Below are 26,304 nucleotides of genomic sequence, written 5' to 3'. Positions count from 1 at the left end.
GGACAGGGTTGAGTTCCCTCTGTCTAAGTGTGATTCATCTTTGGCATTTGAAATCCTAATGAATTCATTGTCCTGAAGTATCCTTTACCAGCACTGACTAATATAGCAACTGTGGCCATTCCCGAGAAGAATTTGTTTGGCCATAGTGACCCTGGAAATTGGTAACCTCAGTACTAGACTATTGCAGTGTTTTTATATTGACCTAAGACATCATATATCTAGAAATACAGTCATATCTATTCACTTGAAAGGTCTTTAAAACATTTTATAATGTAACCATAGATATGGAGGAAAACTGCTAACATTTTTCTCCTTCTCTGTGAGAAATATTCCTTAGATCGTTTCACTGATGAGTTCTCAGAGCTTATTCAAACATGGAGTTTCTGACATAGCATTGTACCTTCATAGGACTATTACACTTTAGATTTTGTATAGTGGCCACCCTTTTGAATGTTACAGTCACCAGGTGCTTTTTGGTAGCCTGTATCTGAGATAAACTTCCAGACTTAATGGATATTAAGCAGAACTATATTCAATATAATAGTTTTGTATGATAGTTTCCAGAATCCACTAGCCATGCTGGCTCAGGGACTGTGGGAATTGAAGTTCAAGAAATGAAAAATTCAAGTTCTTGGCAGGGAAAACATAAGAACAAAAATCACCCTAAAGATAGATTGAAACAAACCTGGGCTATCTTTCTGCTTGATGTGATCATAAGGAGTTATAATGGCACTGCAAAGTAACATCATTTATCAGCATAGCAGTAAAGATTTGCTCTATGCACGACTGAGACATTGTTCTTACTGGTATGTTCATATGCTACTGTTCCCGAAATGACAGCCGCTTGAGAAAAACGGTCAACCACAATTCCATCCTTCTTCACAACCCCATATTTAGGATGTCGAGCAAGTATGAACACCAGCAGCATGTCTTCACTGTCTGCATCAGTAGCATAAAGGTGCGCTGAAGTTATAGACACTGTCTGACCCTCTGGACACTGCATGATGGGAATGAGGTTGTTATGCATAATTGGAGGCTCATCATTTATAGGAATCACCTGAAAGGAGGGAAATAAATGAGCATCATGTTAAAACCACACTGACCATCTATTTGCATATACAAGCCAGAGAACAGAAGCCATGGCAAGGTGACAACAGTTCAGATAAGGAAAAACTTGCAGTAGGACTGGAGTTGCATACAATCTGTACGTTGGCAGTGCTAACCATTTTAAATATAGGAAAATGATAAACTGGCCAAGAGGAGAAAAAGGAGGTGATGAAAATATAAACTGTATAGACCAGGGATGGGCAATTGTATTGGGCCTGAGGGCCCCTGGAGAAAAATGTCCAAAACCCCAAAGGGAAAAAAAATACAAATAGTGGGGAACTACAGCCTGGTAAAAGGTGAGCTGACATTCCTTGAGGCTTCCAGAAGAAGCAATTTCACCCTTTCTTATGGCCAGAGAGTTGGGACCAGTTGAGGAGAACCTTGGGAGGAATAAATAGTCCCAGAGCTACATTGGCCCACTCCAATATAGACATTACCAACAATCATGGCTATAAATATTGGTTTATGGATGGACTGTCCCAGGAGCAATCTATTCATTTTGAAAGAGTTGGAGCGCAAGCCTGTCCCTGTTTAGGAGCAGAAGGAAGTTAGTTTCTACTTGCACATGTACGGTGTGTTGTTTTTTTAACAGACTGCCTTTTCTTTGCAAAAGATAAAAAGATGAGTTATACTCTTCTACATGAGAGGAACTAAACCAGAAAGCAGCCACTGCAATGGTAATGGAAAAGGGGAGATACAGAATGAGTAGGCAGTTGTATCACTGTGGGAGAGGGGGGAAATATGGGGTATTAGTTGTCCACAGACTTTAAATACTCCAAATAGCCTTGGCAAAAGACCCCTCTGACCTTGAAAATGTCAGATCAATAAATGGGAAAACTGCAGTGATTCAAGACCTGATCTTGGATGTGCATGGTGATCTGGCTTGTATTACAGAGACCTGACTGGATGAAGCTGGTGGAGGTTAGCCAGGTTTTCTGTACAGCAGCAGGTGAGGCTGGGGCTCAGGGAGTAAGAATTACAGTACCCTGTCCTGACTCTATCTCCCTCACCAGATTCCCATCCCACAGACTGCTGCACTTGAGTGTTGGTGGCCAGGACAGAAGAGCAATCCTGTTGGTGTACCACTCCCATCTGATGGTATCACCTAATGTGGCCCACATTCTCTAGTGACACCATGGGAAAGTCTGACCAAACATAGGCTAAAGCCCGTTGAAAGACCAATGCCGTGCAACAGTGGCAAAAAAGAAATTATACTTATCTGCCACCTTTGCATCTGCACAGCCTCATCCAGTAGAACTATTTCAAGTGATTAGTGAACTTTTACACTCTGTCCCACAAAAAGGGAATACAGACTATTAGGCACGTCGACTGTGAAGAATTTGCAAGACACTGTGCAGACAAAAAGTGTTCAGATCTGCTCTGATTCAGATTACATAGTTGATGCCAGTGGATAAAACCTTAGCTCCTGCTTGTTCGGTACAACTGAATACATTTCATTTTGTGCAGCCTGAAGATATGGACAGGATCCTTGGAGAAGTAAGATCTACCACATATTTATAAGGCACTTGCTCTTCCTGGTTCTTAAAAGTACACAGAGGGGGACTGACCAGAGAGGGAAAGGGGAGTAGTGAATGTTTCACTGCATCCATACTGACAGCAAACACTGGTTTAGTACTGAAACAACTTCCTTGGAATGAGATAGAAAGGCGAAATAGAATCAGCATACTGGTAACGTCAAATTCCAGATAATCCCGGACAGTAATTTCATGTACAGTCGCCTCTCCGTTTGTGTGGCCTTGGAATTCGTGCCCTCTCTTATGCATGAGTGGCAAACAGAGAAAGGACATAATGGGTCTTGCGCCAGTGGGCACACACCACCATTCAAGCCTATTGATTATCATCGAGTTTCCGTTTTCACGGAGGGTCCAAAACGAATCCCCACAAAAACAGGGCCAACTGTATATGTTAAACAGAATGAGAAGCCCAGCAGAACCCCAGAGGCCAATAGACATGGCATCAAGCAGAAATGCCAAAGTGACACCTTCTAAATTAGCCATGCCACAAATTAACAATGCCCCAGTGACATCTTTTGAATCAGCCATGCCAAGAAGGACCAGAACCAATATAAAACAATGCCTCCAAGTCCGATCCCAGAAAGATACCCTGGTTGGTATTAGTGAACACTGATGAGAGGCTAGCAGAACCGACAGGGACACATTCCCCCATCCAGGTTCCCGCATAGGTCATTTACCATGGCAATCAAAACTGTTTGGATCCCATAACCAGGAAGTTTATCGCACTGCCCCTAAAACAGGCTTCCCATTCTGTTTAACTTATACAGTCGGCCCTCTGTTTACGTGGGGGATCCATTTTGCTTGAAATTGCTTGTACCTGTCTCAGGCTCCAGAACTGTAGAAATAAATATTCTGCAAGCAAGCATCCCTAACAACACATGAAAATCTACCCAGTTTTCCAAATCATGTATCTAGTCAGATTTTCAAAAACCTGAGTTTTAGGAATCAAAGTTTTGGTTTTTTGAAGATTGCAATGTGAGAGTGAATAAAATGTACAAAAATACAGCATAGGCTTTGCTTTTTTACAGTTGCTTTTGTTGCCTTGAGTATAAAACATGTAGAATTGGAAACAAAACCCCTCTTGCAAACCACTGCATGTCCATCATTTAATTCTAAGTGGATCTGTTCCTGACAACAGGGAATAAACTGGAAATGGTGCAGATGTCTACTAAGTAGTACCTGCCAAATTTGTTGTCTAACCATTATTGTCACATAAATCTCCAAAGTAAAATAGATGCTCATTCAGTCCAACAATTTTTGAAAAGACCACAAATTCCTTTGAAAGGTTTAATTTTCCAATAGACCTTTGTTCTGATGAGTTTTGCACCAACCTTAATGTATAGGATGAACTCAAAGGAATTAACACCATCTGTAGCTGCAAGGAGGATATGATCTTGAGGAACCTCTGATCCATTGTGATGATACCTATGGGAATAAAATTCTTAATTTATATGAAAAGTTTGTATTGTATCCACCAGCATTTAACAATTTCTATAGTATTGTTGTTGCTTTCTTGTCATTTTTGATTTAGGACAACCCTAAGGAGACCCTATCATTAGGTGACCTTGCCAACATATGTTCAGAGAGAGTTTACCATTGCTTTTCAAACATAGTCTGAGAGTGTGAGATTTGCCTAAGGCCACTCAGGGGACTAATCCAACATTCAAAAGACTTCAACATATTGGCTTTTACTACAGAATTACCATCTAACTATGAAACAACTAAGAATTTCTTGCTCTTTCATGACACTGTTTTTCTATCACTTTTTCTGCATTTTCTCCACATCACATAAAGGCAGTTAAGGAGGAAGCAATGGAACAGTTACTGTGGTTCCCAAACTTTGCTCTTCCAAGTGTTTTGGACTTATGCTCACAGAATTCCTGACTGTAGCGCAGGTTGGCTGGGGCATCTGGGAGTTAAAGTTCAAAACAACAACTTCAGCTTGAAGTTTGGACCAAAGTTTGGGAACAGTGCCTTCTGACTGGTGGTCCTAGGTGCCCATCGGGAAGCATCCAGGATCTACAGCAACATTATAGTCTCCTCTAACCTGACTCTGGACATGCGTAAGTCTTCACAGGTCATTTGGTCTCCTTCATTTGTGGGAATTCCGCTTAATTCAACAGTCCCATACAGAGGTGGCCTTAGGAGGTGGATGTAAATGTTTTCCAGTTTGGTGTCCACGTCAGAAATCAAAATGTTCCTCTCTGTAATGGTGGAGAACCCTCCTTCTTGTACTTTCAAGTTGTTTGTAAACACCTGAGCAAAAGAAAAGAGAGACCAGTTGCAACTTCCTATCAGATATTTTTGCTGATCTTTAACTGTTGAGATAATTCTTTCCAGAAAAATTACATTTGCATGCTCTGACCATTTCACAGAATACAATGCAATTTCACAGACCACTAAACCAACTCCAAAGTGGCAAAACAAAAAGATCTGCCCAGAGGTCCTGGAGGATTGCACCTTGGGGGAAAGTCATTACTTTGCCATTTACTGAAAAAGAAAAGGAGACTAAAGTAATCCAAAGATTTTAAAGAACTAATATTGTTATCCTTCAGAAAATGTAGTAGATGTATTCCTGAGTGTTACTTCTTTTCTAGAAAACTTGGTAGCAGAAGTAGAAATATCATTGAAACAAGAGGTTTCTGCACCACAAAAAAGAACAGTTCAAATTTCAGTAAACTTTTTATTCAAAGCTACCAATATACACATGTGAAATGAAACAACCAGGTCAGGTAAGCATTGCTTAAATAAACAAAATAATCTGAACCTTCTAGATACAACTTGAAAATTTCCTCCATAATGAATCCAGGGTGACCTTTTCTTTCATGACCTTCCATTTTTCTTATGATTTCCATTTTGGTGGCCAGACTAATAAATCTATGCTTTTTATCTACAGTACTTTCTCCTTTTCTCCTTGTTTCACTGTTTAGAGAAGCTTAGTAAAAGATTCTGAGTCAGTTGCTTGGTATTCTGATGTATGCTTACATTGGCAAGTGTCACATATGATGGCAGAATGAAATATAGGAATTGTTCAGTTAACAAAGCCTCTGATAAAGTAGTTCCTTTTTACAATGTATTCATATAGCTGGGAAGGCCCCTTTCCTCCTCATTCTCTCTCTCTCTCTAGATATACTGTGTTTTTAGCAGCATTGGCAATAAAAGGATGGTGAAAGATGGTAGGAGAAAGACAACCTTTCAGTATTGGATGTAGCAGCGTGTCTGCAGTAAACATTGCAATAAATCTTGACATGGGAAAGAATGGGATTCTACTTTAGCTGATCCTACTGTAGCTTATAGCAGCAAGATAAACTGCAGCTGACTCAGAATCCCTTAATGCATTTCTGTGCACAGCAAAACAAAGGAAAGGGGGAAACAGATTACAGTGGTACCTCGGGATACGAAATACCCAGGTTATGAAATTTTCGGGATACGAAAAAATCCCATAGGGAATTATTGTTCCGGGTTACGAATGTTTTTTCGGGTTACGAAAAAACTTTTGGTGCTTTTTTTGACTTTTTCGCACGGAATCGCGGCTTTTCCCCATTAGCGCCTATGGCATTTCGGCTTACGAAGGCTTTTCGGGTTACGAAAGCGGCCGCGGAACGAATTACTTTTGTAACCCGAGGCACCACTGTAGTCTGCCCCACCAGCTACCTCTAGGGACCTTTTCATATGGGGAAAACTGGTCACAATGCAGGGTCATCCAGGGCATTAGGGACAACTTCGCAATTACTTTTCAGACACTGCGTACAAACCAGTTAGAATCCAAACAGAAAGTGAGGTGAATCATGGAATAGGCATTTTCGCAAAAATAGTGGGTTTTCATTTCCAGTTCATTCACTAATTCACTTTCTTCTCGTAATTGCAGCAGTCTGAAAACCATCTACTGGATTTCCCCTGTTCCCAGATTTACCAGGGTTCCTTTACTGTGCTGAGGAGAGGGAGGCAGCCTTGTTGTTAAAGGAACATACACACAACACACACACCTCTTTCCCTCGTGCGGCTGGTCTCCTCCTCCTGCAGCAGGGAACAGCTAGTGGAAGAGCAAGAGAGAGGACGTTTTGGAATTCCTCCTGTACAGGAGGGAGAAATTGAGGATATGTCCTGGAAAAGGACGGCATCTGGGAGGTTCAGCCCTCGCTGAAATCAGGCACCTCTTATGGACTAGCCACCTCTTCTTTCTCTGTAGTGTGTGTGTGTGTGTGGTTTTATGGGAGTTTCCAAAGGGAAAACTTAGCCTGCCTTCCTCTGAAACAGCTTCTGGGGCAAAGAGTATTTTCCTCGTCAGTTTCCTTTTCTCCCTGGAGCATGTGTGTGCACTTGTGGAAATGACAGTTTGGAGCATGTGCAAAAAAGTTATTTCCAAGCTAGCAACAAGATTTGTCATCATCTATCTGACACCCAAATTTGCTTTCCACCACCTTTCTTGCCTAACTAATGTGCTTTTAACCGATTGTTGTGCTCTGTGTGTGATAAGCATTAGTGAATTTGCTTGCTTTTCCAGGATGCCAACACTTTAACCATTTTGGCGATGGAAGCACATAGGCCACTGTGTGATAAAGTCCTAGGATGCTTTTTTAAAAGAGAAAAGAATAGATCAGTAAGTCTGGCCATCAAAATGGGAATCATAAGAAAAATGGAGGCTGGTGAAAGAAAAAGAAAATCATGCATTTTGGAAGATGCTTTCAAAAAGGTTCAAAGGGTTTTTTTCCTTTACTTGTTCAAGGTTTACTGACTTAGTTGTTTCATGCATATGTACATATAGTTAGTTTTGATTTTAAAGTTTGCTGGAAAATAGTTTTTTGTGGGGTTTTCGGGTTAAGAGGCCGTGTTCTAGTAAAATGTATTCCTGAAGTGTCACCAGCAGCTGTGGCTGGCATCTTCAGAGAATGCTGGTATGGAAGGGAGCGGGGTATATATACTGTTGGTTGAGAAGAAGCAATTTACATGATAATCTGTGTATTGCTCTGTTGTTGAATGGAAAGGCCTCAGGGTGTCCATTTATCAAATCAAACTTTATTGCTTTTGACCAAAGGTCATTGCACAGCACAACAAGAGTGTCCATTTAATTAATGACCCATTGTCTTCTGGGAAACCCCCAGGATGACCTGAGTTGTTCCCATTTGCATTTGCTGAAGCAAGCTTTTGAAGTCAGAAGAAGCCCAACTGAGAACAAAACTGGATGGAAGGTGGCATGGGGTTGTCAGCTTGGACAATGTTTATGGCTCCTGTTCTTTTAATAGTTGTGTAGAAGAGGGAATTTCAGGAGGTGCTGCTTGTCAAGCAACCAGGTAACATGCAACACTTGCAGAAATTTCCTTTTCTTTGCAACCATTAAAGGTATAGGCACTCTGACCAGTTTTCACTCTGATAACCTTATTCTCAGATACGTTAACACTAAAACATAAAATCATTAAACTCTTAATATTAAAAAAAATACTTCTTCTCTCATGTAAGTCCAACCCTTGACCATGCTTAACCCTTTATTTTATCCCATTCCTATTAGCATTATAGCCTTACCTCTGGAGCTTGGTTGTCCACAGGAAGAATAGTAATGTTAAAACAGATGCCATACAGAGTTCCACCGTGCTGATTGCTGACTGAGAATCTGATCTGGATGTACTGAGGCTCAGGACCAATATCTTGTAAAGGTGGCATATATGCCACTTTCATGTGGTTTATGGCATGCTACAGGCACACAGTAAACAAACAAACAAACAAACAAACAAACCGTAAAGCATATGTTCCTAGCCATTCATCAGCAAATCCAAATGCCTTTTCTGCATAATGATACATTTATAGTTACATGTTTGTCACCAGTGTCTTCATTTTACAAATCAGACAAGCTGAGCCTTTAACTCAGGATAGACAATGGAGGCCCTTCAAATTATGTCGGTCTGCAACTCCCAACATCTCTTGTCATTTGCTATGCTGGATAAGGTTGATGGGAGTTATATTCCACTAGCATGAAAGTTGTCAATTTCTAATTTAACTAAACTATCTTCCCAATCCATGCCCACATTTATATAGTTTAACTTTGCAAAGGGAGACCAATCCTATTTTTACACATGGCACAACAGATATCATCATGATGTCCGAATCCTCATTACATGACTTTATTGTGATTTTGAATCCACAGGAAGCCAGATTTTAACTTGATTGTGGGTCATGCAGAAATGTGGGTTTGCAGTTACATTTCAATCCTCAAATATTTGTGGCATCACATGTGATGTGGTCTCAAGACCATTACTAACTCTGGTCATACATTCTGACAGAAAGTTGTATAATTTCAGGATATGATCCAATTCTAGCTCGAGATGTAGTGAGGACTTTTAGAGCAGTCTTCTCTTGTGGAGAAAGAAACTGAGAATGAGTCGTAGGAGTTTATCACACTAGCGAGATCCCGTGGGAAAATGGGAATTAAAAAAGATTTAAAGTATATTCGAATTTAAACAAAACTTGCAAATTCGGGGAGTTTATCACACTAGGGGACTGCCCAAGTGAAATAACGCAAAGTTAATTCGAATGCAAAGCAGAGAAAACTGGCAGCTTTTTTACTTTCGGGTTGTTCCAAAAGTAAAAAGCTGCCGTTTTTCTGTGCTTTGCATTTGGATTAATTTCGCGCTATTTCACGTTAATTGCAACGTCATGTGATAAACTTTAGGCATTTCCGGGTTCTCTTTGCTTTAAATCTTGTTTAACTCCTGTTTTCCCATGGGATCTCGATAGTGTGATAAACTCCGTAATGGTGGTAGTAACAATTGTGAGAACAACTTGCACTGCATGTGTGGAAAAAAAAACCACATTTAACTCAACAGTGCTCAGTTAAGAAGTCTGTGTCTCCTGTGGACTGTTTCAGCAAGAGACTAAGGACAGTATCACACTATTCTGTTATTAGTGCTGTTGCTCCACTTTAACTGCTATGGCTGCCTCCTGTGGAATCCTGGGATTTGTAGTGTAGGAAGGGGTATTTTGAATTCTCAGCCAGAAGGTTTTTAGGCTGCACTAAACTACAAACCCCAGAATTCCATAGGAGACAGCCATAGCAGTTAAAGTGGAATAATAGCACTATAAAAATGTAGTATGATATTGTGCTAATATATACTGTTTTTAAAAAGGCAGTTTTCCAGATATTTTCAACTCTGTTTTCCAGTTTTCCAAGAGATAGCCATGGTAGTCTACTACAGCATAAAAAGGAAAATGGGGGTGGAGGGGAGAAGTCTAGTAGAATCTGTAAGATGAATTTATGTATTTCATCATGAACTGATACCACTCTAACTTAGGTACAAAACACATAGCAGAAATAATCCAGTTTGTTGTGGCACCAGCTATCTGACAGAGAAGGATAAATGTCTCACAAAACTACTGTTCTCAGAATTCCCTAGCATTGAGACAGGTCAATTAAAGTGGTCTCAAACTGAATTGTTTCTTCAGTGTGTTTTGGACCTTAGTTTAAATACCAGTGGGTTTAATACTAAACTCTATCAATTCATTTGAAGTAATGGACCAACATACACAAAAGTTAATGCTGAAATAAATACATCTTAAAGATGCAAGTAGAAAACGTCTATACCCACCCACCCCATTATCTTCTTTATTTTCCAGGAGTGTCACTACTCCCACTGTACAAAGATTAAGAATATAATCATTGCACACAGCATAAAGCCATTAATTGTATTTTGAGACTTCATTATATTCTACATGGCCAGCTATACTAGAAGAATACTCTTTGGGGCTTAATTTCAGATGGGAATACACCCCAATTGGGCCCCAGAAACCATTTCACACTTATTCCAATAACCCTACCCCAAATATAAGATATTTGGTGGGCATTTTTTTCTCTGCACAGTTTCAGTGAGCAGAGTTTTGATTCAGCTTCATAGATCAAGAAGGTTAAAGGGTGGGGCTATTGGAAAACAGGATACTTGGGAGTCCAGGAAAATTTACATCTTGAAAACAAACCTGAGTAAATGATCTCAGTGATGGAGTAGCAGGATCCTTGATCAGCCTTGGAATGCTGTCTACCATAAACAATTTTCCAGCATCTGTGTAGCTGTACATAAAATTATTGCCATATTTGTAAGAGAAGTCCAACAACTTTTTACAGAAAACTTAAAAACAAACTTGCATTCTAGAATTGATTCCCATGCTACTAGCTTTACTAAGTGTGGAAATTGTGCAGCTTTCTAGAAGATGTTAACTTTCAGCATTCCTCACCATTGGCTATGCTGGCTACGTCTGTTAGGAGATACAGTTCAGCAAGGTCTGAAGGGCTGCACTACTACCCCTGAACTACACAAAAAGTTAATTGCCATCAGGTCCTCTGCCCCAAAGTACTGTCCAAAACAGTACAGGATGAAATTCTGTCGGACATGCTTTGATTTGAATTTTCTGCATGGCAGGGGGTTGGACTGGATGGCCCTTGCGGTCTCTTCCAACTCTATTATTATGTGATTCCATGATTAATTAGGATATGAAATATACTTTAGAAATGTAGGTACATTGCCTATGGTATCCACTAGGGTTTGGTTCCCGGATTGCCCATAGATACCAAAAACCATGGATACTCAAGTCCCATTATATACAGAAGAAAAATGGTATCCATTATATAAAACAGCAAAATCAAGGTTTACTTTTTGGATTTTTTTCAAGTTGTGGATAGTTGAATCCGCAGGATGTAGAATCTGTGGATACAGAGGGCCACCTGTATTTAACTATTTAGTTTTTTTAAAAGCACCTTTTCCTGTCATTTTGGCAATCAATCAATCAATAGTATGAAAAACAGACATAGTAAAAACTCTGATCAGTAAACTGACTGTAGGACTGATGCCTTGAGGTGCGTACCCAAGTATTTCGAGTATATTTGTTCTTTCAGGAAAGGAAAGCAATATGCAGAATAGATCTTCACCTTGAAATTATCTCCCACAGCAGGTTTGCCATTTGGGGGTTTCCTTCCACCTCCTATTCTCCATTGCCACTGCTGCATCTTACCATAATAGTTTATAAACATCAAACTTTTTTGTATCTGTATGGACATTAGTCATGGACTAGTAAACATAGAGGTGCGGGCACTCATTGTGCTGCTCCTCATGGTCATGCCTTCAGGGAAAATCCAAAAATGCTGGCAGCCACACTGATTCATATCAACAGGCCAGTTTTATTCCTTTTCACCTTCATGAGGAGGACGCCATTTGGCAAACTGATGTTTTTCTTGGTAGCCATTTCAAGAACAAACTACCTCAGAATAATTGGCAGAATAACAGGGATTGGTGTTGTTGTTAATTGACTTCCAGTTGACCTCAACTCATGGTGACCCTGTGGATGAGACACCTCCAAGAGTCCCTGTCATCCACTGCTCTGCTATAGAACCTTATCGCATACCTTTTCCCCTGTTATGGGAACTGGAAGGGGACGCTTGGGGACGCGTGCCACCTGGAAAAAACGGATTATATTACATAGCAAATTGTCCTCAAAAGGGCCCCGTTCTGTCCCCTGGCGTGTCATTTTGCTCGGTCGGAAGACTTCCAACCAGAACATTTCACGCTCCTCAGCACTGAATGGGGACAGCTTGGTGCCGGGGGACAGAATGGGGCCCTTTTGAGGACAATTTCTTGTGCAATAAAATCCGTTTTTTCCAGGTTGCGCATGGCCCCAAACGTCCCCTTCCAGTTCCCATAATAGGGGGGAGGTGTGGAATAAGCTTCTAAATCTTGTCGATTCATGCTCATGACCTCCCTGATCTGACATGCAGTCTGTGGAGAATATCACATGGAGGTTAAGGATGGGAACAAATTGGATTGCTCCCGTCCTTATCCCATCTCATTTCCATGATTGGGGGAAGATTATCACATCCCACGTGCTTATCCCGTTATTCTCCTATCTGCGAAGTGTAATGGTTTTAGCGGGAGTTTGTTAATACCAAATGACGGGTCCATTACACCTCACAGATGGGAGAAGAATGGGATAAGTGTGCAAGGTGTGATAATCTTTCCACCGATTGTGTGAATAAGACGGGATAAGGATGGGAGTGATCTGCTTTGCTCCCGTTCTTCCCCTCTGTGTGATAATCTCTTTTCTCTCTTTCCACTACCCTCAACCTTTCCCAGTATTATTTTCTTTTCTAATGAGTCATGCTTCTCATGGTGTGGTCAAAGTATAACAGCCTCAGTTTGATCATCTTGGTTTCTCGGAGTATTTCAGACTTGATCTATTCAAGGACCCATTTGTTTGTCTTTTTGCCTGTCTATGGCATCCTCAGCATTCTTCTCCAGCACCACATCTCAACAATATAAGATGCTGAAAAAATCTATTGCCACTCTGCATGTGTATGGCAGATATGACATAGCCTGCTACACAAAAAGTCACCATACTCCAACCTGGAAAGTTATGGTTCCACTACACCTCTGGCATAGAAAAATGGCAGCCCACCTAGCAAGGCTGACAACAGAAATACTCAATATCTGGGCAACGAAAAACAAACAAGAAAATGGATTTCTACTACATGGGTTTCCTGAAAATACTATAACCTCACTGATCTGAGAGAACCAAATACAAATCCTTGTCTCCCTCCACAGGTCTGGTAGTCAGCTGTCATCCAATGCATGCTGAGAACGCATCTTTTTCTTTTGAAGAGTGGACATTTACCCAGACTTACTGATGAAATGAAGAAAAGAATGGAGGAGAAATGACTGTATAGATGAGCTCTCTATCTTCTGCTTCTGTGTCTATGAAGTTGAGGTGTTTCTTTGTCAAATAGGCAATCTCTGTTTCCTTGACAGTCAGATGGCGTTTTACTCCGGAAGTTTCTTTGGGAAGCTGATCATCCACAGGAATTATGTGCACTCTTATTACCTAGTAAAAGGGTTTGGGGGCAAAAATGATATACTGACAAGCAATATATTGCAACTTATTGCAGCTAATTATTGCAGTTCAAATGCTACACAGTTATGGCAAGCTTTTATATTCTGTCTCTCAGAAAACAACCTTTTAGCATTCACTGGAAGAAACATGTCAAAAGAGCAGATAATTAAAATAAGTGACCCATAATCAATTTTACTTCAGTAAGAATAAACACATTACATTATGTTATAAAAGCATACTTTCAGAATTGTCCATGACCAATGACTGCTATATTTAAATATGTACACCAGATATCCCTAACCTGTTATTCTTGGACTGCATTATCTCTAGCCAGCTTGGACACAAAAAGCCCACCATTATGTTTACCTACGTTTCATTCCACTACCACCCTTTATTGGCTGAGTGAAATGAAAATTTTAGTTTAGGTCTTGTAGATACTGCAATCTGCATTAGACCTAGTCAGCCTAGTGAATGGTAAGGGATCATGGGAAATGAAGTACAACAAAATATTAGTGGGCCATAAGATGCGTACCCTTTATAGACAGCCTTTAAACTTGCTAAACACATTTGTCATTAATATTACCGGTTGAGTATCCCATATACAGAATTCCAAAATGCTCCAAATCCAAACTTGTCTACAAGGGTGGCTGAGGTAGTGACACCTTTGCTTTCTGATGATTCACTGAAGACAAACTTTGTTTCATGCGCAAATTATTAAAAATATTAGGTATAAAATTACTTTCAGGCTACATTTATAAGGTGTATACAAAACATAAATGAATTTTATGTTTAGATTTGGGTTCCATCTCCAAGATATCTCATTATATACATATGTGCAAATACAGGTATTCCAAAATCCAAAAAATAAAGTAAAAGCACTTCTGGTCCAAAGCATTTTAGATAAGGGCGACTCAGTCTGGTATGTACCTTTCCCATCTGATTGTTAGAATTGAATTCTCATACATTTCCAGTATATCCTTATGGATGTTTGCTTAGGGGAACACTTCACAGTGCTCACTGGTACTTTCCTAGTAAACAGTAAATGAAATAAGCGTTTGACTATAGATCGGTGTAGGCTTTTCCTTCATCCCACAATCCACATACCTGAATTTCTGAAAGATTAGGAGGCTCATGGCTATCACAGAGAATAACCTCAATTGAATCTTCAAATATTTCTCCTCCTAAGTGACGGTAGTAAATTATTCCATTGAAAAGATCTTTCTGAAGGAATTTAGTGACTGGATAACCTGTTGACTCGAAGACAGAAAGGAATTAGTTCTCAACCAAATTATAACTGTATACAACAATTATACTCTCAGTCTAACTCTGATTCCATGTTAAGAATGATTAAATATAAAGCCATGACAGCCTTACTTCACAAAAGTGGCTCAGGATCCAAGCCAAGAATACATGCAGTTCAAAATTCATGTTGAGAACCCACACATAAGAGATTGTTTTATTACAGACTTTAGTTTTGTTTAGGTTTAGCATCTAAACACTGGTACAACCATGATGTGCTCTTAAATGCAAGCAAATCCATTTCAATCCACAGACTTTAATTTGTATATTTGATTTAAAAAAATCTTCAAGCCAAGAGCCACAGAAGAAGAATGAGACAACAGTAGAGTTAATAAGGTGTGACCAGTAGTTATCACAAGAATTAAATGGAAATGAAAATAAACCTGAAAACATTCAAGGTTAAAGGATAATACTGGCCTTGAAAATCAATTCAAAAAATGGAGTTATTGCATTTTACCACATTAGCCTTTTGGCTTTTCCATTTTAATATATTACCAGTAAGATCTGGTCCAGGCTTCTTCATGATTTCTCCTGCCTGTGGCAATTTGGTGACATTAAAGAGTATGTAGTCATCACTGGAGTCCATGTCAGAGGCTTGGAGCATTGACCCTTGGATCAGAATCACTTGTCCTTCATGAACCTCTATCTCCACATTATTAATCAGGAATGGAGGACTGTCGTCTTTAGGCAGAATGTTGATAGGAAACCTGTGGCGGCTACTGTGGCGATTATCAAAGATCCTAAAGACAATATAGTCCTTCGTGGAATCACTGTCATCATGATGGTAACGTACAACACCAGCCTTAAGGTCTGAGACTGTGAAGAGGAATCCCTTTTCTCCTGAAAGACGGTAATTCATAATAGTCATATAGAATCATAGAGCTGGAAGAGACCAAAAGGGCCAGCAGGTTCAATCCCCTACCATACAGGAACACACAATCAAAGCAGCCCTTCCAGATGGCCATCCATCCTCAGTTTAAAAATTTCCAAAGAAGGAGTCTTTACCAGATGCCAGAGGAGTGGGTTCCACTCTCAAACAGCTCTTACTGTCAGGAAGTTCTTCCTAATGTTGAGGAGGAATCCCTTTTCCTGGATCTTGCATCCATTGCTCCGGGTCCTGTTCTCTGGAGCAGCAGAAAACAAGCTTGCTCCATCCTCAATATGACATACCTTCAAATATTTGAACAGGGCTATCATATCATCTCTTAACCGCCTCTTCTCCAGGCTCACCTTTTTGAAAACACGCCTCATAGGGCATGGCTACCAGTTGACAAATAAACATTAAAACCTTGAAGTACAAAATAAATAGGGATGTACAAATCATCCTTAGTCTTGTCTTGTGGGTGTTCTGTTTTCAAAATGGTGAGACTGTATAAGAGGTCAAGGTGAAGATCAGGAATTGAAATGGTTAAGTTCATAAGAGATATCAACCAAACTTTATTGGTATGATCAATGAGCTGCATCAAGAGTCACAAGACAGAGGAATGCCACGGACACCAACAAATTCACTCAAGAAGTCAACAATGTGTTGGAGAAAACTAGCGTTTTCAGGGCCAAAACATGAGACTCAGAGAGATTCTCTGATGAGGTCATAAGGGGTATCCCCCATGATGTCATTAAACATAATTCATCAAGCATCAACTTGCACAGAGTTTGCCATTCAAATAAAAAATACTCAGTCTAACAAAGGAAGAAAATATACATGCATTTGCTTCTCAAGGCAGTATCCTTGCTCTGAGGACTAGAGAAGACGGTCTAGGCCCTAAGACCTGGAAAACCTAGAGATATAACCTATAATAGGTAGAACTCTATATATGGTTTGAGTCCAGGTTACCTACAGGACCCCTCCTCCTATATAATCTGCCCAATAAATTTTGGCTGAAAATGCCTAAGATTAGTCTCTGTGTGCAACTTTTTGCATGTGCTCTATTGACATATGGTCTTCCCTCTAAAGATCTGAGAAGTATATTGATGCACCATAGTAAATTCATACTTATGGCAGCAGCCTCTCCTCTCCCTTGATTCAGGAGAATGCGGAGACCACTCTTACGCTGAAAGATGTGCAGAAGTTACCCAAATATGTTGTTTGTCAGAAATTATGCTTCCACATGAGTGATGTACAGTTCTCATAAATATGTACATGCATAACCACTGCCCACTCATTAACCCAATAGTGATCTCTGCATGCAATTAAAATCTTCTTGTCAAAGCAGCAGTAAGGGTGAATCAATCAATGTACTTTAGTTACAGTAAATGAATAAATAGTGACATCTGTGAACAAACATCACCCAGAATAGGATACCTCTTACAGTGAGCTGTCCATGCTGTAAACCATCAACAGTGACTAACCGAACACCACTGATATCATCATTGTCTACAATCTGAAAATGCTTCCATGTTATTGGTCGTGACTGTCCTTCCAAGAGATCAAGACCTAAGGAGGGAAAATAAGAGGATGAGTGGGCTATCAAAAGGTTATTTTCATGGGAGTAAAACTATATGTGGCTATCATGATCATAAACAGTACAAGGACAGGAAGCAATATCAATTGCTGGGAACATGAGTAGGAGGATGCTATTGCCCTCAATGCCTGCCCTTGGGCTTCCCATAGGCCACAGCTTGTATGGAATGCTAGACTGTATAGGATCGTGGTCTCACACAGCAGGGCTCTTCTGAAAAGGCATGCTTTAAGGAGGTTGGTGGGAAAGTGAGCAAGCAGTTAGAATCTATTACGTAAAGAAAGTATTATTATTATTATTATTATTATTATTATTATCTGGTCTAGGCAAGAAGCTCTTTGAATTACTGCCTGAAACTAACCTGCTGACCCCTCATACTGTCCACCTCCCATCAGCCCCAGTGAACATAGATTATGGTCAGGAACAATGGGAGATGGAATATATCAAGGTCCATAGATTCTCTACTCCTGATCTAAAACATTAAGCATTTTAGTAAACATCAGTTTAGGCCAAGACTTCCAGACTTCCATATGAAGATTTTCCATATGATTCCAACCCAGGATACTCTGTGCATTTTGTGAGGGTGGATGCAATGGGAAAATCATGTGAGCTGGAAGCCCAGATCCTCAACATCATCCAGGCCTTCTCAGAATAGAACAAACAAACTGTAACTATTAAGACAAAGACAAACTCAGTGATAGCTTCCACACCTACCTTTACCATAAAATCAGGATCATCCCAATAAATATTCCTGCTTGGGGCAAAGGACAAGTTGTCTCCTTCCATTCCATATACAGAAGGTAATAGTACTGGCAAGATAGTATTACTTCCACACTGGCATTCTCCATTGTACTTTTGGACAGCAGTCAAGTTTATTATAGTGTACAGAGCATGGTTTATTGTACTTGACTCCTGCAGCTCCATGTTGTATTATAATGTTGTTCAGTGTGAAAGTAATCCTCACCTGTATTCCATGAAACCCGAGGAGCATTTGTATCTGTTGTTCTGACAGATATATAGAGAGTGATTGGTGAACTCTTCTCAAAGTACAAATCATGAACTTCAAATTCCACCTGTAATACAAAAAGAAGACATACTGTTTATTAAAATTACACAAGGACATTTGAAGAGCCCACTTAATTTAAACCAAAAGCCTATATCTCATTCCATTCCCCATATCACCCTCTGCGTTGTTTATTTCAATTTCCACAAGAGGGAGCACTATTTCTATTTCCATGGGATTTTTACAGCTAAAATAAAGAGTGCATGCTAAATTAAAACCAGTTAATCTTAAAAGTTACTGCTATATTTCTTTTCTCCTCTCCCCTCCTCCCTTTTATGCTGCAAGAAACTAGCACAGCTACTTATTTAAAAACTGCCATAAGGGTATGATTGTCATGTGGGAAATATTTCTGGTGGCGCAGCAAGCTTTCATCAGTTAATTCATCCAGTTAAAAACAGTTGCAAAACTTTCAAGCGCAGTGATGGTTCCCATGTACCTGCAAGCAAAGGCTCACCTGGTTTTCTCATGATTTAATTACTTGATATTACTGTGCCAAAGAACACTGTGAGCAAAACAGCCTGTGAAGCCACTAGGGCTACATCTACACTGCAAAATTAATGCAGTTTGACACTGCTGCATAATGAAGCATTCAACCTGGTCTGTCAGAGAGCTCTAGTGCCTCGTTGTTGTTGCTGTGTGTCTTCAACTACCTTCCGACTTATGGTGAACCTAAGGCAAACCCATCACAGAGTTTTCTTGGTAAGATTTGTACAGAGGATGTTTGCCATTTCAACCTCTGGGGCTGAGCAAGTGTGACTTGCCCAAGGTCACCTAGAGGGTTTAGATGGTTGAGCCGGGAATTGAACCCAGAGTCATAGACCAACACTCAAACTACTACACCATGCTGGTTCATTCTGGTACCTCACCAAACTGCAAATCCCAGGATTCTGTGGGATAGAGCATTGGCAGTTAAAGTGGTGCCAAACTGCATTAACTCTGAAGTGTGAATACACCCAGAATGGAATGGCTGAGTACATTCACACATGGCAGTTGCCCCACTGCACTCAATGGTGGGGCTAGCTCTGCCTGGCAACTCCCTTTCATGTTGTATATCATGTTTGCACAAAGCATGTGAAATTCTCAGCTGCAAAGAGCTGGGACACCCATCTCATTTCATTTACCTCATAATTTCTCCTCTCGGTATGACTCCTGTTTAAAGGCTGGTATGCTATAAGCATATCATTGAGGCTGTTCCACGTGAAGGACAAGACAGGCTTTGTGTGATCTTGCAGGTGAGTGATGTACCCTTCTTGGGGTGGCTTGGTAATGTTGAAGACAAGAAGAGATTTGGGTGTTTCACCATCTTCCGCATCCAGTATAGCTGTTGACAATGGGCTCAAGATGAACTGGTCTGCTTCCAGAATGAACATAGCCATGAAAGCGGCTTGTGGGGCCTGGTTAGATATAGCTCCTCTGATCTGAACAGGAATCCAAGCATGCTCAGACTGTGGAACAGAAAGAAGCAACAAATCAAGTGACAAAACTATACACTAGACTGTCCATGATTAATTGGAGCGTTTTGATGTAACGTTTTCCTCCATGGATCAGTTTCTTAGATAATTCCATCATCTGCCCGGTTTGTTCAGGAAAGGTGCTTGAAAATGACATGAGATTAAACCTAGAAACGTTGTGACCTAGAGGAACATAATCAAACAAGTGTGTTTAGTGGGCTACACGCTATTTGATTGTTGTTCTGTGCCCTCAAGTTGTTGTCAACTTACAGAGACCCTAAGGTGACCCTATCATGGGGCTTTCTTGGCTGAGAGCATGTGACTTGCCCAAGGTCGCCCAGTGGGTTTCATGGCCGAGCTGGGAATCAAACCTCATAGTTCAACAAACCACTATGCCATGCTGGAATTTGATATGCCCTCTTTATCTGCAGTTCGAGGAAGGGAACCAAAACACTGAGTCCTGATTACAAGTCTGCTAGGTTCCAGAGTGGTATAGGGGTGGAAAAGATAGAAAGTCCATTCAGACGTTTCCCCTAAGTGTAGACTTGTCCACAGTTATAGTTAGTGAGAAACTTGGCCATCTGAGAGGAAGGTGTGAAGGTGGAAGTAGGTTTAGAGTTCAGGGATGTTTATGGAAAGATAAGAATTGTTCTGTAATGACTAGGACCAGTGATCCAATAAGTTTTATGTTATGGAGAAGCCTAATGATAAAAATCATCTGTTTTTCTTGATTGTGTTTAGCCTCTTCTGAGATGATTCTGTCAAGAGACTTTCTAGATTCTGGCACCATCAGATGCTTGGTCATTTTAGGAGGTCAATTTATTTCACTTAAAGATAATCTTATTAGGAGGCTAAGAATTAGGTTAAGAGGGGGCTAAGAAGGGGGCTAAGAAGAAGGGATACAGTGAGTGGCAGACTGGTAGCTTGGTAATGGGCTCTCTCACAATGAGCAAGCTTCACAGGGACGTAAGGTTCCTTTCTTCTCTTACCCACAATGCCTGCTGTGAAGTCTGCTGGAAATGGCAAGAGTAAGTGTTGTGGAAAGCTATGCCCCAGATCTAGACTATTTGTAGCAGAACATCTGTGCTTTAAAATCCACTGGGGCATGGATATCTGTTGGGTTTAAGATGGATGATGGCTGCCCATCTTATTCAGAAGATAAGGTAATCCAGAAATATGTGCATGGGTGTAAGACTCTATTTACCTTGTACACAGTCTTGCTTCTGCGATCCGTAAGATCCAGTCTGATGGGAATGTAATCAATGCTGGGTGAAGGAGGATCCAAATGCTGGTATCTAAGACCCATCAGGAGAAAATCTTGGCAGCTCACTTTGATGTTCTGAATGGTCTTCAAGCCTGGAATGCAACGCTCAGTCAGGTACTTGTCACCCATCCTGTGTTTTAATCATCCATGGGAAGCACTGTAACTTGTTTATGCCTGTGTTATTGATCACTATTGTATATCTTACTGTAATTATCTATTGAAATTTGCATGGAAAGCCACACTGAAAAATATTGTGAAGGGAAGCCTTCAATAAATACCATTATACGGTGATCATGTTGACAATTATCATGAGAAAAGTTAAAATAACCACCAAGGGATCAAATAGTTCATAAACACCAGCTGGGTTTCCTGGAATATGTATCAACATAAGTCAGAAATAGCTGTGTCATCTGAGTTTTATCTCACAGGGCTGCAAATAATGTTTTATATACCATCTTTGCTAGATGCAGGAGTAGACACTTCTGCACCACTGAAAACAAGATGCAGATCTGCGCACAGTTTGTTTAAGCACTATGTGCACTATAATTTATACAGAAAGACACTATGCCACACAATAATAGAGAAAATTGTAATGTTGACCTGTGTGACTCTTCTGTTTGCTGTTCAATTTTAAGGTCCCTATCACATAATAATAATAATAATAATAATAATAATAATAATAATAATAATAATAATAATAGGATTTATTTATATGCCGCCCAGTCACTGGGAATCTGGGCAGCTTACAACAGAGGGGATAATAGGGTTTAAAAAGCTGGTTCCTATCACACCTAAATCACTACCAAATCGCTGCCCAAGTCCATCCTGGATGCAGCCGGGGTCGTCTAAGCCGCTTCCACAGCCATTTTTAGAAGTTGGAAATGATAGGGTCCTAAAACTCATCCTCTTTTTCAATGGAGCCACAATCCCATTACATATGATACTGTAATTTAAAAGGTTAGTTTTAATTTTGCTAGTTGTTTATGTCACAACTATTCCCATTACATTCAGTGATATATGGGAATAAAGATTTGTGAGTAGCATTAGTGCAAAAAACATTACTAAGGATTCTGTATGGTTTGGTATGGGAGAAAGTCAATGGGGGTGCTGACTCCTGATGCCACCGTCCCTCATGCTGAAGTAATAACGTCTAAACTACTTTTAGAAGTTGAATTCAGTTTGCAGCAACTGAATTAATCTTAGGACAAAAGGGGAAATCGGGGGGAGCACAGAAAAACTGGGACATTTTAAAAGCTGCTGAAAAAGTCGTACAACAGAGGATTAACTGGAACTCTCTTTACTAAATCAGGACAATTGGAGGGTGTGCTAACACAGGTATAAAAATTAAGAACGACCTACCAGATGATGGGGAAAAACTGTGAGGTTGATCTCCACGAGGTTCTTCTTCCTTGACCTCTCCAGTAACAAGCTGGCCATGGGATGGTAGGAAAGTTTCTACAGAGTTCAGGCTTATAGTACACTCCAAGTTAATATTCCTGTTGTAGTCCAAATTAATTACATTCTTGTTAATTACGTTAGAGAGGCCGTGAAACTCAGAAACCTCCAGAGCAATAGAGCTCATCTTGATAATATTACAATCTGGTTCCACTAACTTTACACGAAGGGTGAATATTTCTGTGTATGTTTCAGTTTCAGTAAATCTGCAAAGGATAAGAAAAACAAGCAAATAAAATAGTAGAATTTTAAGAAGCTGTTGTAGAAAAATATCTGCATATGCTGAAATTCACAAATTGTAATAAAAAGATATGCACCAGATATGGCCTCCATTATATTCGATTTATCCATGGCACATGCTACTGCATGCATTTTTAAGACCTGCATTATACTAACTAATATAACCCACACATAATATCAGTGCCCATAGATAATCATAAATTATAATTAGCATGCCTATAGCTGTTTATCACAATTCAGCAAATCTTTCCCCTCTGCCCTATTTCCATTCTCTGCCTTCTCCAGTATCTCCTTTTGGTGTTTTTAATTATTATAACTTTCTCTAGGGCCATAGTGCTAAACCACTACACCCTGTGTTCAAGAAAATATATTTCCCAAACACAAGCTAGCCAGTTTCAATTAGGGCTGAAGGTAGGCATTCATAACTGGGAAAGGCTGGAGGCCATCACTGAAGGATTTCCTCCATTTGAATTCTCAAGTTTACTAAAGTTTGTGAGAAGAGATTGACCTTTTTTGCACATGAGCCTATTGCTGTAGTACTAAGACTCTAGAGAGATTGTTTAAAAATCAAAAGGAGGCATGAGGGTGAGAGAGGGAAAAGAGAGGGTTGGGTTCAGGAAGTAGGACAAGGACATTAGGAAAAGGAGGAACCTGTTTATCTCTCTCTCATTCACCTTTCTCATTGTCACCCTTTTCATTCACCACCACCACCCACACCAAAAAAGAAAGAAAGAAAGAAAGAAAGAATTTGGCCAGGAACTATCAAGATCAGAGAAGCCACTACTGCCTTCAGAGACTGCGTTGTTGGGACCAGTGTTGTTCCCTGATGATAACAGCAACAGCTGCTTCCATTGGTGGTAAGACAGAGATCCACCATTTTACTGGCATACTAAAGAAGAGAATAAACTGTTAAGTTACACAGATCCTCTGGTACAGCTAATCACTACTACGCAGTGAGACGGGGATTTTAAAAATAATTCATGAAATAAACCATTTGGATAAAATTAGATTTCCCATTTTATCAGGGCTGGTCCTACCATTAGGTAAGAGTAAGACAGTCACCTAAGACAGCAGATGCTGAGAGATGGCATACATTGGAGGAGAGAACTGTGTGACATGCAGTCTGCAGTGTTGTCCCTTCCTCAGTGTTGAGGACAGGTTTACCTGCCAGTCCTTTTGGTTTAGGTACATTAAATGGGTAGGGAGCACCATTGTATACACTTCAGGCAGCAAGCTGTCTTGGACTAGATTTGCTTTTTAAATTGAGTCTTCCCTTAACTGAAATGCTTGGGACCAGAAGTGTTTCAGATTTTGGATATTTGGGGATTTTGGAATAATGCCCAGCTGTCTACTTTTGCCTTGAGAATGAACGACTACTGCTGCCACCTTGAAGTTAGAAGCAGATGCCTGGAGGGCTCTCCAGAAGTCTACCATACATTAATCAGCCTCCTTTATATAAAATAAATTGTGTAGTATTTGCAGGCTACAGAGTGGCACAACTCTGCAGAGACGTGGCTAGAGAAGATCTTGAGGAGATTTCAAAAACCTGCTTTTGGGGGGAAATGCATGAAAATGAAGTGAACTTTCTGATGTGGCAATAGCAAAAGAGGGCAATGGGAGACAGGTTGGGAGGAGGCATGTAATCCATATGTTTGCAGGCAACAAGCCCAGGAAGAGCATCTTTTGAGGCAGCAGTGGCCTCCACAATGATAGCCAGCTCAAAATTCAAGTTGCTCTCTACAGCCATGTCTCTCTGCCATCTCCAAATACTACACCATTTTATCTTATATTAGGGACCTGGTATGTGCCAGCCACCTGCTTCTGCCTTGCAAAAGAATGACCAAAAGTGTTGCTGCTGCAGGTGGAAGCAGGTATGTAGAGCAGTCCCTGGAGACCTTCTAAACAGTCATCTCCAGCACTGTATCTCTCTCCAGCCTCGCAAATGTACAGACTACACTACTTGGGTTGTAACTCCTAAAATTTTGGATTTTGGAAAAAAGAGACTCAAACCTGTAATAAATTGTGGAAATTTTCTTGTTTTGCCTTAGAAACAATCCTTGATTAATAATATCACATTTGTCACTTACCTGTATAGCCTCAACAGGACTAAGTCTTCATCAAGAATTGGACACCCATTGTGAGTGTACTTGACTTCGTTGGGAAGAAAATGGCAATCAAATACCTGTAAAAGACAGACTTTGTGAAAGTGTGGGTAAATGTTGCCCTCTCAGCTCATTTTTGTTTGTCTTGAAAATTAGAAATAATTTGGAGAAAAGTACCAACCATATGCACAAAATACATAGGGTAAAAATATATCCTGACAGTTTCTCATTGAGAGTGAGAAGAATTAAGATCCTTTTTATCATATCCTTTGGAAATGTCTAAAATCACATATTGAACAATCTGAACTACTTGAAGGATGTGCTGGCCCCACACTGCTGTGGTTATGTCATGGCTGTAATTCCTTTCTCAAGTAAGGTATATCCATTATATATTTTCGCATGAGCTTTCATGGCTATAAACCCACTTCTTCAGATGCAGTATCACGTGGCAATGAATGGTATCCAAAAAAGCAGGAACAAGTGTGATGTAGTAGTTTGAATGTTGGGCTATGACTCTGGAGACCAGGATTCAATTCACATCTTGGCCATGAAACCCATTGGGTGACCTTGTGTGAGTCACACTTTCTCAGCCTCAGATAAAGGCTAGGGCAACCCCCATCTGACCAAATCTTGTCAAGAAAACCCTACAATAGGTTTACCTTAGGGTTGCCATAATCTGGAAATGACTTGTAGGCATACAACAAAAACAAAATCCAAAGAAGTGGGTTTATATACATAAAAGCTCATGAAAAAAAGAAAACCAATTAGTCTTAAAGGTGCTACCACAGTTCATTTTCCCCTCCCCTTTCCTTCCTCCTTTTTATGCTGCAAGAAAGTAACATGGCTACTTCTTTGCAAACAGATTTCAGGCACGAAATTCAAAGACATGTTAGTCTGGAATATCAGTATGCAAAGGATTTTGTAGCATGGAGATGTGCATCTGAGGAAGTAGACCCAGTCTACGAAAGTTTATGCTACAACTCCTTTAGCACAGTTAATCTCAAAGATGCTACAAGACAGCTTTGCCTACAGATTTCAGGTGCCTATTTAAGAAATGTTCTCCATTATCCATTATCACTTCCACCCACCTCTCTGACCACATCTCTCCTGTGTTGGCATCCCTTCACTGGCTCCCCCTCCCTTTCCACATTCAGTATAAGTTCCTGCTGTCAACGTTTAAAGCCCTCCATGGACTGGCCCCTCCTTACTTATCAGACCTTATTTCTCCTCACCTTCCCACTAGGGCCCTCCGTTCTGGTAGCCAAGGTCTGCTGTCCCAGCCCAGGATTTCCTCTGCCCCATCTCGGATTCGCCCCTTTTCACTCGCTGCCCCTCACTCCTGGAACCGTCTTCCCCTGCAAACAAGGGCCATCTCTTCTTTAACCAGCTTCAAAACGGAGCTGAAGACCATCCTGTTCAGAGAAGCGTTCCCAGGCATTGCATAACTGTCACTTGCTATTTAATGTTCT

General features: G+C 40.3%; 1 protein-coding gene across 8 annotated transcripts in view; it reads right to left on the bottom strand.

Annotated features, from left to right (window-relative positions):
- FREM1 (FRAS1 related extracellular matrix 1) overlaps positions 1-26,304 on the bottom strand; it is a 99,488-nt gene that overhangs the window by 56,377 nt on the left and 16,807 nt on the right. For 7 of the 8 annotated variants that reach the window (XR_006102463.1, XM_042454585.1, XM_042454586.1 and 4 more), the window contains exons 3-16: positions 24,821-24,915; positions 22,398-22,699; positions 20,979-21,130; positions 19,445-19,768; positions 18,225-18,333; positions 17,104-17,235; positions 15,297-15,641; positions 14,607-14,749; positions 13,297-13,493; positions 10,605-10,695; positions 8,163-8,330; positions 4,690-4,898; positions 3,974-4,067; positions 805-1,057 (exon numbers count right to left, since the gene is read on the bottom strand). Coding sequence is in view for 7 of the 8 variants with exons in the window: in XM_042454585.1 (XP_042310519.1) it covers positions 805-1,057; positions 3,974-4,067; positions 4,690-4,898; positions 8,163-8,330; positions 10,605-10,695; positions 13,297-13,493; positions 14,607-14,749; positions 15,297-15,641; positions 17,104-17,235; positions 18,225-18,333; positions 19,445-19,768; positions 20,979-21,130; positions 22,398-22,699; positions 24,821-24,915 (2,614 nt within the window). In the remaining variant the exon portion in view is untranslated. Of the gene's footprint in view, positions 1-804; positions 1,058-3,973; positions 4,068-4,689; positions 4,899-8,162; positions 8,331-10,604; positions 10,696-13,296; positions 13,494-14,606; positions 14,750-15,296; positions 15,642-17,103; positions 17,236-18,224; positions 18,334-19,444; positions 19,769-20,978; positions 21,131-22,397; positions 22,700-24,820; positions 24,916-26,304 lie in introns of those variants that run through there. The other variant, XM_042454588.1, reaches the window with a different exon arrangement.

Source organism: Sceloporus undulatus, chromosome 2 (assembly GCF_019175285.1).
Source record: "Sceloporus undulatus isolate JIND9_A2432 ecotype Alabama chromosome 2, SceUnd_v1.1, whole genome shotgun sequence".
Taxonomy (NCBI): Eukaryota; Metazoa; Chordata; class Lepidosauria; order Squamata; family Phrynosomatidae; genus Sceloporus; species Sceloporus undulatus.
This window is presented reverse-complemented; position numbering and strand designations above follow the sequence as displayed.